General features: G+C 34.8%; 1 protein-coding gene across 3 annotated transcripts in view; it reads left to right on the top strand.

The window, feature by feature from the left end:
* Window positions 1-12,115, top strand: part of SMCHD1 (structural maintenance of chromosomes flexible hinge domain containing 1) — a 141,649-nt gene that overhangs the window by 64,962 nt on the left and 64,572 nt on the right. For all 3 annotated transcript variants that reach the window (XM_077778161.1, XM_077778159.1, XM_077778160.1), the window contains exons 26-29: window positions 5,383-5,531; window positions 6,468-6,556; window positions 7,107-7,225; window positions 10,677-10,844. In XM_077778161.1, the coding sequence (XP_077634287.1) occupies window positions 5,383-5,531; window positions 6,468-6,556; window positions 7,107-7,225; window positions 10,677-10,844 (525 nt within the window). The remainder of the gene's footprint in view (window positions 1-5,382; window positions 5,532-6,467; window positions 6,557-7,106; window positions 7,226-10,676; window positions 10,845-12,115) is intronic.

Genomic DNA, 12,115 nt, shown 5'->3' with positions numbered 1-12,115 from the left:
GACCCCCCTGAACCTTGAGATCATGACCTGAGCCATAGTCATGCTCAGCCAACTGAGCCACCCAGGCACCCCAAAACACATGGAGTTCTTAAAATCACTGTGCCAGATAAAAGGGTGCAATAAAAATCACAAGGCTTATGAGGGAAATGGGAATTAGAGGCACAGTGCTCAAATTTTATCAGTCATCCATTAAAAAAAAGAAGGGGCACCTGGGTGGCTCACTTGGTTAAGCCTCTGATTCTTGGTTTCAGTTCAGGTCACGGTTCATGAGATCAAGCACTGAGTCAGGCTCCATTTCAACAGCACGGAGCCTGCTTGGGATTCTCTTTCTCCTCTTTATGCTCCTCCCCTGCTCATGTGCTGCGGTCTCTCTTTCTCAAAATAAACACTAAATAAAAACATTAAAAAAAAAAAAGAATACAGCCTTAAATATTAAAAAAAAGGAAACTAATAAAGTAGTACCAAAATGTTAGTAACAATAACACATTAAATGATTAAAAAGTCCATAAACACTACAGTAATGTCAGTTTACTTTGTAGAAGTGAGTGCGAGAAGGGTTGCAGCTTGTGAGTTACTGTGAAGTTGCAGAAACTCCACTAAGTATAGACCTGTGTGGCTCAATATACATAATCACCCGAGGTGGCTGGTAGGTTTGAGTTGTGGTTACTTGTGTATTTCTGCATGGATTGGTTTAGCTGGGAACAGTTTTCTGTTTTCATGGATGAAATAGTACATAAAATTGTAGTTGTACATAAGGCAAAAAATTTGCTTTATTCTCACACTGTCCCTAATATTTTAATATCATTGGAACAAATACGCATTTTCAAACCAAACATTATAGCAGAACTAATCGTACTCTTTTCCTTGTCATCCATAAAGAAAACTCCAAATCTTGTGTGAGAAAATAATTTTTTTAAAAATCCAAATTTCTTTAAGGCAGGTAGAGATAAAACATTCCCCCTTTGGAAAGCCAACATTTGCAGGCCCAAGAGGTCCCAATTAACTAAATTTGTGGAGAGTTACTATGTGGTATAGGAGGTAATTATTTCTTTGTAATGTTTTCTCCTATAGCCATCTGAGTTTCCGGATACAGGATTTGATATTTATATATTTAGCCTGTGTATGGCGTGTGGTGGGAGGGGCAGAAGGAGAGGGAAGTTGAATCTCAAGCAGGCTCCACTTCCAGTGTGGAGCCTGACTGTGATATCATGACCTGAGCCAAAATCAAGAATCAGATGCTTAACTGACTGAGCCATTCAGGGTACCCCCTTGGGATCTGACATTTTAAAAGAATTGTTCAGCAGGGGTTCAGCTGCCTTTATTTTTAAATCTTACTTGAAATATCCCTTGCCCCAGCCAGTTTCTTTTTTCCCTCCATAATGAGGGACTGGAGAATTGACAAAAATAACCTGATCCTTCTTGGAAGGGGAGGCAAGCTGTTTTTATCTATAGTAGTGTATTTGAAGTTGAGTGATTTAAAAGTGGTGCCAGGAGGGGCGCCTGGGTGGCTCAGTCGGTTGAGCATCTGACTTCAGCTCAGGTCGTGATCTTGCGGCCCCACGTCAGGCTCTGTGCTGACAGCCAGCTCAGATCCTGGGGCCTGTTCTGGATTCTGTGTCTCCCTCTCTCTCTGACCCTTCCCTGCTCTCATGGTCTCTCTCGGTCTCAGAAATAAATAAAAATTAAAAAAAAATTAAAAGTGGTGCCAGGAACCTGACTTCTGACCTGGTTCCTTGGTTTCTCATAGTTAGGTTCCTACATTGTGGTTTCTTACCAAGATTAAAAAGAAACATTGACTGGAGAGCCTCTACCTGTATATAATCTTCTTTTTGCCATTCTGTAAGCATGTGACTAGCATTTGACACATTTTGCCTCAAGTTGAGTAGTTAATATTTCTTGGGTTCCAAAGATTTTAAAACATGCACCTCTTTATTGGCAATAAAAGATATTAAATGTATAATCTTTAAAGTGATTTCTGTGGTCTTCAGAGAACTCTCCAATATTGAGGAAAGTCAACCCTGAGTCAGCCTAATCCATTGAAGGGACACCATGGCTTGAGTGTGAGAAGAAAGCCTTTTTAAAAAGTATAGCTTTTTAAAGTTATAACTCCTGCTTCTTCCATTATTTAAAAAAAGTGTGTGTACTTACATATATATATGTTTACATATATTTATATAATGTATAAAAGACGATTAAAGGGGCGCCTGGGTGGCTTAAGTCGGTTAAGCGTCCGACTTTCGCTTAGGTCATGATCTCACGGTTCGTGGGTTCGAGCCCCGCATCGGGCTCTGTGCTGACTGCCAGCTCAGAGCCTGGAGCCTATTTCAGAGTCTGTGTCTCCCCCTCTCTCTGTCCCTCTCCTGCTCACGCTCTCTCTCTCTCTCTCTCTCCTAAAAACTAAATAAAAATATTAAAAAAAAAAAAAGACAATTAAAGATAAAAAGGTGACTAAGAACATTTGAACAGCATAAACTAGAGTCAAAATATTAGAACATCAGAGATTTAAGAATCACAACTATGGAAGGGTAAAAGAGAAAGTTGAAATAATTCTTACATAGAAAGTGTTGGAAGTTTTAAAAAGGATGCAGTAGGGTACTCAACTTAAAAAAGAGATTGAGTAAAAAATTAATATATGGAATGCAAGAGACTTAAAATGAAAGTAGAGCTAAAAGCCTTCAAGAATGGATTAAGACCCAAAGGTAGCCAGAATGGTAGTTAAGTAGATATAATTGGTTTTCTTATCTTGGTGAATAGGAGTTAATCCAGATCTCATTCAAAGGCCTCATTAATAGGTTTCTTTTAACAAAACCTTGTTTTCTTTTTTTTTTTTTTTAAGTTTCATTTATTTCAGAGAGAGAGAGAGGGAGAGACAGCTTGAGCAGGGGAGGGTCAGAGAGAAGGAGATACAGAATCTGAAACAGGCTCCAGGCTCTGAGCTGACAGCACAGAGCCTGATGTGGGGCTTGAACCCACGAACCCTGAGATCATGACCTGAGCCGAAGTCAGAGGCTTACCCAACTGAGCCACCCAGGTGTCCCTAACAAAAATTTGAATATTACTCTCAGAATTGATTGTTTGATTTGAGGTGTATGTTATTTTATTTTAAGCCATAATAACCACCGTGGTAATCCTATGGCACAACATGAAAGAAGTGACAAAACATTTCATTCCACTGAAAGATAATGGTAATATTAACAGTGAAGACCAGGAAGAAACTTTTTAAAAATTTTATTTGAGTATAGTTGACATACAGTGTTCTGTTAGTTTCAGATATATAGCTTAGTGATTTGACAAGTTTATCTGTTGACCACAACTGTAGCTACCATCTGTCCTGTTACATTGCTATTACACTATCATTGACTTTATTTCTTATGCTGTACCTTTTATTCCTATGACTTATTCATCCCATAACTGGAAGCCTATACCTCTCTCCCCTTGACTCATTTTGCCGAACCCTCGTCTCCTCTACCTTTCCTCTGGCAACCATAAGTTTGTTCTCTGTAGGTCTGATTCTGCTTTTTGCTTATTCATTTGGTTGTTATTGTTTGCTTTTTAGATTGTACTTATGAGTGAAATTACATGGCATTTGTTCAACTTACCACTTAGTATAATACCCTTCAGGTCCATCCATGTTGTCTCATATAGCACAATCTACTGTTTTTATAGCTGCATAATATTCTACTGTATAGATACACCACATTTTCCTTAACCATTTGTCTGTTGATGTACACTTAGGTTACTTCCATATCTTGGCTATAGTAAATAATGTTGTAGTAAACATAAAGGGGCACATATCTTTTCGAATTAGTGTTATGTTTTCTTTGGGTAAATACCCAGTAGTGGAATTACTGGATTATATGGTAGTTCTATTTTTAATTTTTTTGATGAACCTTTATACTGTTTTCTAGAGTGGCCGCACCACTTTACATTCCCACCAACAGTGCACAAGGGTTCCTTTTTCTCCACATGCTTGACAACACTTGTTATTATGTTTCTGTAATTTAGTCATTCTGACAGAGTGATATCTCATTGTAGTTTTGATTTGCATTTCTCTGACGATTATTGATGTTGAGTATCTTTTCATCTTCCTGGAGAAATATGTATTTAGGTCTTATGTGCATATTTTAATCAGACTTTTTTTTTTTTGGCATTCAGTTGTATGAGTTCTTTGTACATATATAAAGTGTCCATATATTTTGGATACTAACCCTTTATCAGATATGTCATTTCCAAGTATCTTCTCCTATTCAGTAGGTTGTCTTGGGTTTGTTGATGGTTTCCTTTACTGTGCAAAATCTTTTTATTGATGTCCCAGTTTTTATTTTTGCTTTTGTTTCTCTTGTCTCAAGAGACATAGCTAGAAAAAATTGGCATTTTCTAGCCAGTGTCAGATAAATTACTACCTATGTTCTCTTCTAGGATTTTTATGGTTTCTGGTCTCACATTTGGGTCTTTAATCCTTTTTGAGTCTATTTTTGTGTATGGTGTTAGAAACTGGTTTCATTCTTTTACACGTAGCTGTCCAGTTTTCCTAGCACCATTTATTGAAAAGACTGTCTTTTCCCTTTGCATATTCTTTCCTCCTTTGCCCTACATTAATTGATTATGTAATCTTGGGTTTATTTCTGGGTCTCTCTTCTGTTCCATTGATTTATGTGTTTATTTTTGGGTCTGTAGCATCCTGTTTTGATTACTACAGCTTTAGTATGTCTTGAAATCTGCTACTGTGATACCTCAAGTTTTGTTGTTCTTTCCTAGGATTTCTTTTCCTACTCTGGGTCTCCAGTGGTATCATACAAATTTTAGTATTATTTGTGCTGCCTTTGTGAAAAATGCTTTTGGTATTTTGATAGGGAGTGCACTGAATATATAGATTCCTTTGGATAATATGGACATTTTTAACAGTATTCTTCCAGTTCATGGGCATGGAATATCTTTCCATTGGTTTGTGTCATCTTTAGTTCCTTTCATCAGTATTTTATAGGTTTTGGAGTACAGGTCTTTCACCTCTTTGGTTAAGTTTATTCATAAGTATTTTATTCTTTTTGATGTAGTTGTAAATTTTTTTTTTAGTTTCTCTTTCTGTACTTTGTTTTTGCATATAGAGACACTTCCATTTTCTGGGTGTTAATTGTATATCCTGCCACTTTACTAAATTTATTACTTTTACTAGTTTTTTGGTGGTGCCTTTAGAAGAGAAAGAAACTTCTTAATCTTATTAACATATGAATCACCATCATTTATGGTCATAAAGGGACTTTTTCTTTGGAGGTGGGGGACGTTGTTTATAATTTAACTTTGATTCTTCAGTAAGATAAGTAGCATTAGGAGCACATTAGACTAAGCTTTATATTAATCTTAGGTGTATAATTTCTTTTTTAGGTTAATTGGACTCCTGAGATTAACAAAGAACACTTGCTACAGGGTCTCCTTCCTGATGTACAAGTACCAACATCTGTGAAAGATATGCGCTATTGCCAGGTTTCATTCCAAGATGATCATGTGTCTTTGGAAAGTGCATTTACAGTAAGGTTTGTGAGCATATTATATTATGAGGTATTTCAAAATTCAGCATATGATAACAAAAATACTTTTCTCCAAAGCACACTAGTGAAAGTTATTTTTAATGTAGAGAAGATTTCAATTTCTATGAAATACGGTAGGTTTTCTTTGGAATAGTTTCACAGGAGATAGTGATTAATTCATTGGTCTTTCCCCTCTTTGGTTAAGTTCATTCCTAAGTATTTTATTCTTTAGTACACCTTGTGTTTATTGGCCCTCTGGTATTTGTAAGAACTAGAACTGTCAGTAAAGGAAAGCCCTCCTAGTGCAAGCAACAGTGAAAACAGTGAAATGACAGATATGAAAAATATAAAAGATACAGTGTGATCAGTGTGTTGCTCAGAAGGAAAAATTCTTTCATTCCTTAGTAATGAAATTTTTAAAGCTGAGTTCTATCAGGCCTACTGTGTATTACTGATAGAAAAGGGGAAGACTTAGGTAAATATATATATAAAAAAACTTTTACCGTGGCCTCAGTTTCTTGCTCACCTCTTCGAGTAACCTCATTAACTTGAATTCCTCCATCCATTTTCATAGTATTTCCAGGCTCCATATTTGAGATGAAATTTTCAGATGTACTGCTCTACACCTGCTGCCAGATCTCTTGATGAGAGAGATCTTCTTACTGACCCATCTTTTCTTTCTCAGTTCTCTAGTCATAATTTCCTTTTAATCCAACATAGATGCTGTGATTTAACACTTCATTTTAAGCTGCCTTTTTTCTATTTTCCATTTGGGTTAATAGTGATGTTCTGTAAATTGAGGTATTTTTGGGAGGGGTATTGTTGTATTTAAGATTTAGAAAGTGAGTGTTAAATATATACATGTATACTCTTTAGTGTATTGAAACTAAGTTTTTTCTACAAACAAAAGTAGAACTAAAGCCTTTTGTTAACTTATTTCAGGCCACTTCCTGATGAGCCTAAACATTTAAAATGTGAGTTAAAAGGAGGAAAAACAGTACAGATGGGCCAAGAGCTTCAAGGAGAAATAGGTTAGTATGGTCTGCTTTTTTTCTTTATAATACTTTTAGAATATGTGTTTACCTACATTCATGTTTTGGCATACACGATCTGAAAAGAAGGCTTTGGTTTTATATACATTTATTGTTTTAAGTTCCATTGTTAGAAAAGATTGCTGTATTTTCACTATCTTTGCCTAGGCTGACATATCTTTAAAATCAGCTTGGCAAAAATAATTTCTTGGAAAAATACTGGTTTTTGTTAGAAGTAATAATAGTTAACATTAAAAGTGTAAAGTAAATGTATCAGTGGATTCATGTTTATTTTTCTTACAAATAGAATATCACATAATACTAAATTATTTTCTTCAAATTTTACAGTAAAAAATTATTAACATCAAAACTGTGTTACATATGTAAATATAAGCACACTTAAGTAGATTCTTGATTTTTTTTTTTTTGGTAGAGATTATACAAGAAGCAAGTATGATTTTTTTTAACAAATATGTAAGAGAACAAAGTTACAGTGGTTTTTCTAAGCATAGTTTTAAGCATTAAAATTAAACTTTCCTTTTTTATATAGTTGTAATAGTTACAGATCAGTATGGAAATCAGATTCAAGCATTTTCACCAAGTTCTTTATCTGCCTTGGGAATTGCTGGGGTTGGACTTGACAGCTCTCATTTGAAAACTACTTTTCAGGTATGACTACTTTTCATAGCAGTTGGCTTATGCCATTGGTTTACATTTAACAACATTTGGGGAAAACTAAAATAACTAAAAGAAGTTTGATTTTGGTGCTTACAATGCAAAATTGCAAAAGCCGTTAAAAAGGTTTTGTTATGATAAACTTTAAACATATATGCCAATAATAGAATAAATAGCATTAGTAATCCCCATGTTTCTATCACTCAGCCTCAATAATCATTACTTTCCCCTTCACCATGTCTTTTTTTTTTTTTTTTTTAAGTTTAATTTGAGAGAGAGTATATGCACGAGTGGAGGAGAGGTAGAGAAAGAGGGAGAGAAAGAATCCCAAGTAGGTTTTGCGCAGAGCCCAATATGGGGCTCTATCCCACGAACTGCAAGATCATGACCTGAGCCGAAACCAAACAAGTGAGTCACTGAGGCTCCCCATCATTTTGAAACAAATTCCATACATTATATCATTTCATCCATAAATATTTTGGAATATATATAAAAGTAATTTTTCAAAAATAAAATTTTAGTGCTTACATACTGCATTAAATAGGATGCTGGTGAAAAAATTAATTGAGGAAGTTTACAACTGTGTAGTTAATTGGGATTAGCTTGAAAAAATAACTGCAGTGGAATCTTTTCAGTTTAAAACAAGCAAGCAAGCATGATGTATTCTGCTTGGAGAGATCAAAGACAACTCTTAGGGGAAAAAAAAGATGTGTGAGTCTGGGCTTTAAGGAACCTGCCAGGACAGAGTAGGTCTAAAGGCCCAAGTAAAGCTGAATCCATTTAGGGCATTTAATGCTTTTTAAAAAACTCTTCTTCCTTTTAGAGCCTCCGTTACAGTTTTTAACATGACAATCATAAGAGTAGCCTCTTTGTTGCCCTGCCTTACTAGAGTTTCTTATTCTCACTAATCTGTTGATAATATTGTAGTTTTCACCACACAACTCACTATGTCTTAGCAGTGCCAAAGAACTTGTAATGATGTTTTGTTTACTTTACAAAGATAAAGTTTAGTGTTTGACTTCCAGGCTACTCCATTATTTTTCTGCAGGAAATCAGAAGATAACTGTTTTTGCTGTATGCATGAGCAACCTTTGCCTTCCATCACTTTATGTATAGACACCCATCTTCATTCAATAATTTCTGCTAAATTATCACCTGCCTTCCTACGTCTTCAGTTTTCCCTGCTAGATTCCCATCAGCATGTAAACATGCTGTCATATTTCTCATCTTTTTTTTTTTTTTTTAAGTTTTTTTGAGGGATGGCGTGCAAGTGGGACAAGGGCACAGAGGGGGGGAGAGAGAATCCTAAGCAGCCTCTGTGCTGTCAGTGCAGAGCCCATGTAGGGCTCGAACTCACAAACCATGAGATCATTGCCTGAGTGGAAACCAACAGTTGGACATTTTTAATCACACAAGCACCCCATCTTATCTCTCATTTTAAAAGACAAATTACACCCCCGTTCCCCATACCAGTCAAAACATCCTTTGGCTCAAATTCCCTGTCCATCTATTGCTCTGTTTCTCTTCTTTCTGGTATAACTTCTATGGCATATACTCCTATATATACAACTTCTTGGAAGAGTTGTAAATATTGTTTACACATCCTTTTCTATCATTCTCAGGCAGTGCATTCATCATGTTTTTTCTTTTACCTGAACAAATCCATTGTCCATTTTCCTTTCTCATTTTATGCCACCTATTAGATCTGTCAGCATTTTATACTATAAATTTAGACTTCATCTCCTTAGTATGGCCTAAAATATCTTTCCACAGCATAATCTCACACCTTTTCCCACTCATAGCTCTTTAGCTGAGGTGACTTACTTCCTGTTGTCATTTTACAACTGATATATACTATCTTAACTCACTTTCAAATATAAGGAGTCTACTCCCAGTCTCTTCAGAGGAAGAAATCAGAGCCTTCAGAAGGTTTTAAAACTATTTTTTTTTAAATAGTGGGGTTTAAAAAAAATAAGTAAATAAATAGTAGGGTTTTTGGGAAATAAGTAATTTTAATATTATTTCTTCAAATTATTTCTGCATTTACATAAAATGTACTGCTCTTCTGAAGTATATTCCTTTGATAATTTCAGCTTTAGACCATAGCATCTTTCAGCATTTTATATTTAATTCTATTTGGACTCATCTAACTTTGTAAATGCATATACAAATTTCATTTTCAAGATTGGAAGTAAAATCAGAATAACTTCCAACAGGACTTAAACAAGAAATCATCTCTTCAACAAGGCTTTTAGTGATTCACTAATAAACACAGAATTCTAGGTTATACTTTACGTATTTTCAGCTGTCAGTATGTTTTACTAATGAACATTTGTTTTCCAGATACTGAAAAATTCTGAACCCATTGGGGTTTGAGTGGAAATTAATTTTAATTATTTCGCAGTGTCTTTGTACAGAAAATGTTCTACAAACATTTGTGAATGTAAAACATGAAATTTTAACACTGATTGTTAAAATCAGATGGAATAGGGGCACCTAGGTGACTCAGTTGGTTAAGTGTACGACTTCAGCTTGGGCCATGATCTCACAATTTGTGAGTTCCAGCCCCGCATCAGCTCTATGCTGACAGCTCAGAGCCTGACACCTGCGTCAGAATCTATGCCTCCCTCTCTCTGCCCTTCCTCCTACCTTCTCTCTCTTTCTCTCTCAAAAGTAAGTAAATATAAAAACAATTTTTTAAATCTGATGAATAGATTTGTACTAATTACAAATTTAAGGTAAAATTGTTAAGGGGTCATTGTTAAAATGTGAATACTAGAGTGCTTGTGTCAGTATGGAATTAGTTCTATCATTCTGTCATGTTGCAGAAATTATAGGCTAGTTTCATTGATTCCCATTAATATGCTGTGAACCTGAGATTGAGCAGTAACAAATCAAAGCCCCTACCTTCTTGGAGATCACCTTATAATGGGAAGAGCATGGGGTAGGTAAGAAATAAGTGATAAGAAGAAAAATAAAATGGTATAGTGGAAACTGTGCCATTATATAGGATAGTCAGGGAAGACCCCTTTGATTAAGGCATCCTATATGCAGAAACCTAAAGAAAGGCCAGGGAGATTGGTAAAGAATTTTGCAAACATCTAGAAAGAACAAGTGCAAAGAAAGGGTGTTGGGCAAGCACTCACTTTGCTGTTTGGGGGGAAAAAAGGGAGATGATGTAAATAAGAGGGCAAGTAGCAAAAGGTAAGATAAAAAGACATAGCACCTTTTAGATCTCTCACAAAAAAGAATTTTAGTTTCACCTTTCAAGAAATGATTTTCATAGTATGCCATTATTGGCGTGTGTGCAAATTATTTGCCATCATTTTACACAGAAACAAATGTGTATGCACATGAGTTAATGACAGCATTTTCTTTTCTCTTTTTTCTTTTTTGAAAACTAAACATTATATCCTTGTCTTTTCAATGTACTTTTCCTCACTAGGAAAATACACAAAGTATAAGTGTAAAAGGCATCAGATTTATTCCAGGCCCTCCTGGAAATAAGGATCTTTGTTTTACTTGGCGTGAATTTTCTGACTTTATTCGAGTGCAGCTAATTTCTGGACCACCAGCAAAACTTCTTCTTATAGACTGGCCAGACTCAAAGGAGGTGAGTAACTGCCTTGATTGAAGGAATTTACTATCACATGGATTATTACTTTCAGATTGTCAGTGGATAGATACATTTTATTGTTGAAGTAACAGCAAATAACACTGGTAACAATAAAACACAGTCCAAAGTGATATGATTCTAAATACTTGTTCTTTAATTCATCACTTGTGTCCTCATTTGTTAAAAAATAGGGTAATAACTTGAGCACTGAGAAATTTACAGTTTGTTAATTTTGCTAGAATTTAAATTAAAACAAATTTTGAATAGTGTAATCACACCTTAAAAAATTTATTACAGAAATTTTCAAACGTGTGCAAGTGAAAATAGCATAATGAACCCCAGTTTCAACAGTTACTGTTTTTTTTCCTAATTTTCATTGTTCTATCTTATGGTCTTAAAATATTTTCTCTGGAGTTTGAAAAAGCATAGCAGATATCAAGTCATTATACACATAAAAACATTGGTATACCTTCCTTTAAAAATAGTTAAATCTTAACTACAAATTTTGCAAATTTCTGTTAAATCTCTTGAGTTTTACTAAATGGTTAGAATTCTGATTTTAAAATGTTGAGATTTTCATTTTCAGTGTGGTCTAGCAGGGCTCATCCTGTTGGAATGACAGCTTACATACTTCTCTAAAGGAAGATGAGCTATGTCACCATGATTATGGATGCAATTATACCCTTAAAGTTTGAGTACATCATCTAAGAAAACTATACATTATCTGTGCTCTAGTTTGAGATTGCTCTTTTTGGTTTGTGAATTTAAAATAAGAGATAAACAGGTGATGACAGTGAGCTCTAAAAAACTTTTTGTAATGTGTTGATTGAGGAGTTTTACTGTAAAGCAGTGCATTTATTTTTATTTGGGAGAATTTATACTACATAAATTAATACACTTTGCACCTAATGAAGTCAGTAAAGGATTTGTTGGTTGATGACATTATGAAATAATTGTTGACCTTTGAAGTGGAAAAAATCTTGACATGTTCATATTTTTATATGGCTTTGTGTCAGGGAATGTAAAAAATAATGACAGCTTAACTCAAAAGTTTTTTTAGAAGATTAATTTGCAGATACCTTAAAAATCCAGAAGCTTTAAAAAAAACACCTGATTTCTCATTATGTTAGAGAAATGGTTATATGTAGATAAGGCTGTAAAAGTAATCATTGAATATCTGGTATTCTAAAATTTCCTAATTCTTTTTTAAAAAATGTATTTAAACTCAAGTCAGTTAATACAGTGTAGTATTGGTTTCAGGAGTAGAA

This window comes from Crocuta crocuta, unplaced genomic scaffold, assembly GCF_008692635.1.
Source record: "Crocuta crocuta isolate KB4526 unplaced genomic scaffold, BGI_CrCroc_1.0 scaffold26, whole genome shotgun sequence".
Taxonomy (NCBI): Eukaryota; Metazoa; Chordata; class Mammalia; order Carnivora; family Hyaenidae; genus Crocuta; species Crocuta crocuta.
Note: the sequence above shows the minus strand (reverse complement) of the source record. Positions and strands in the feature narration are given on the sequence as shown.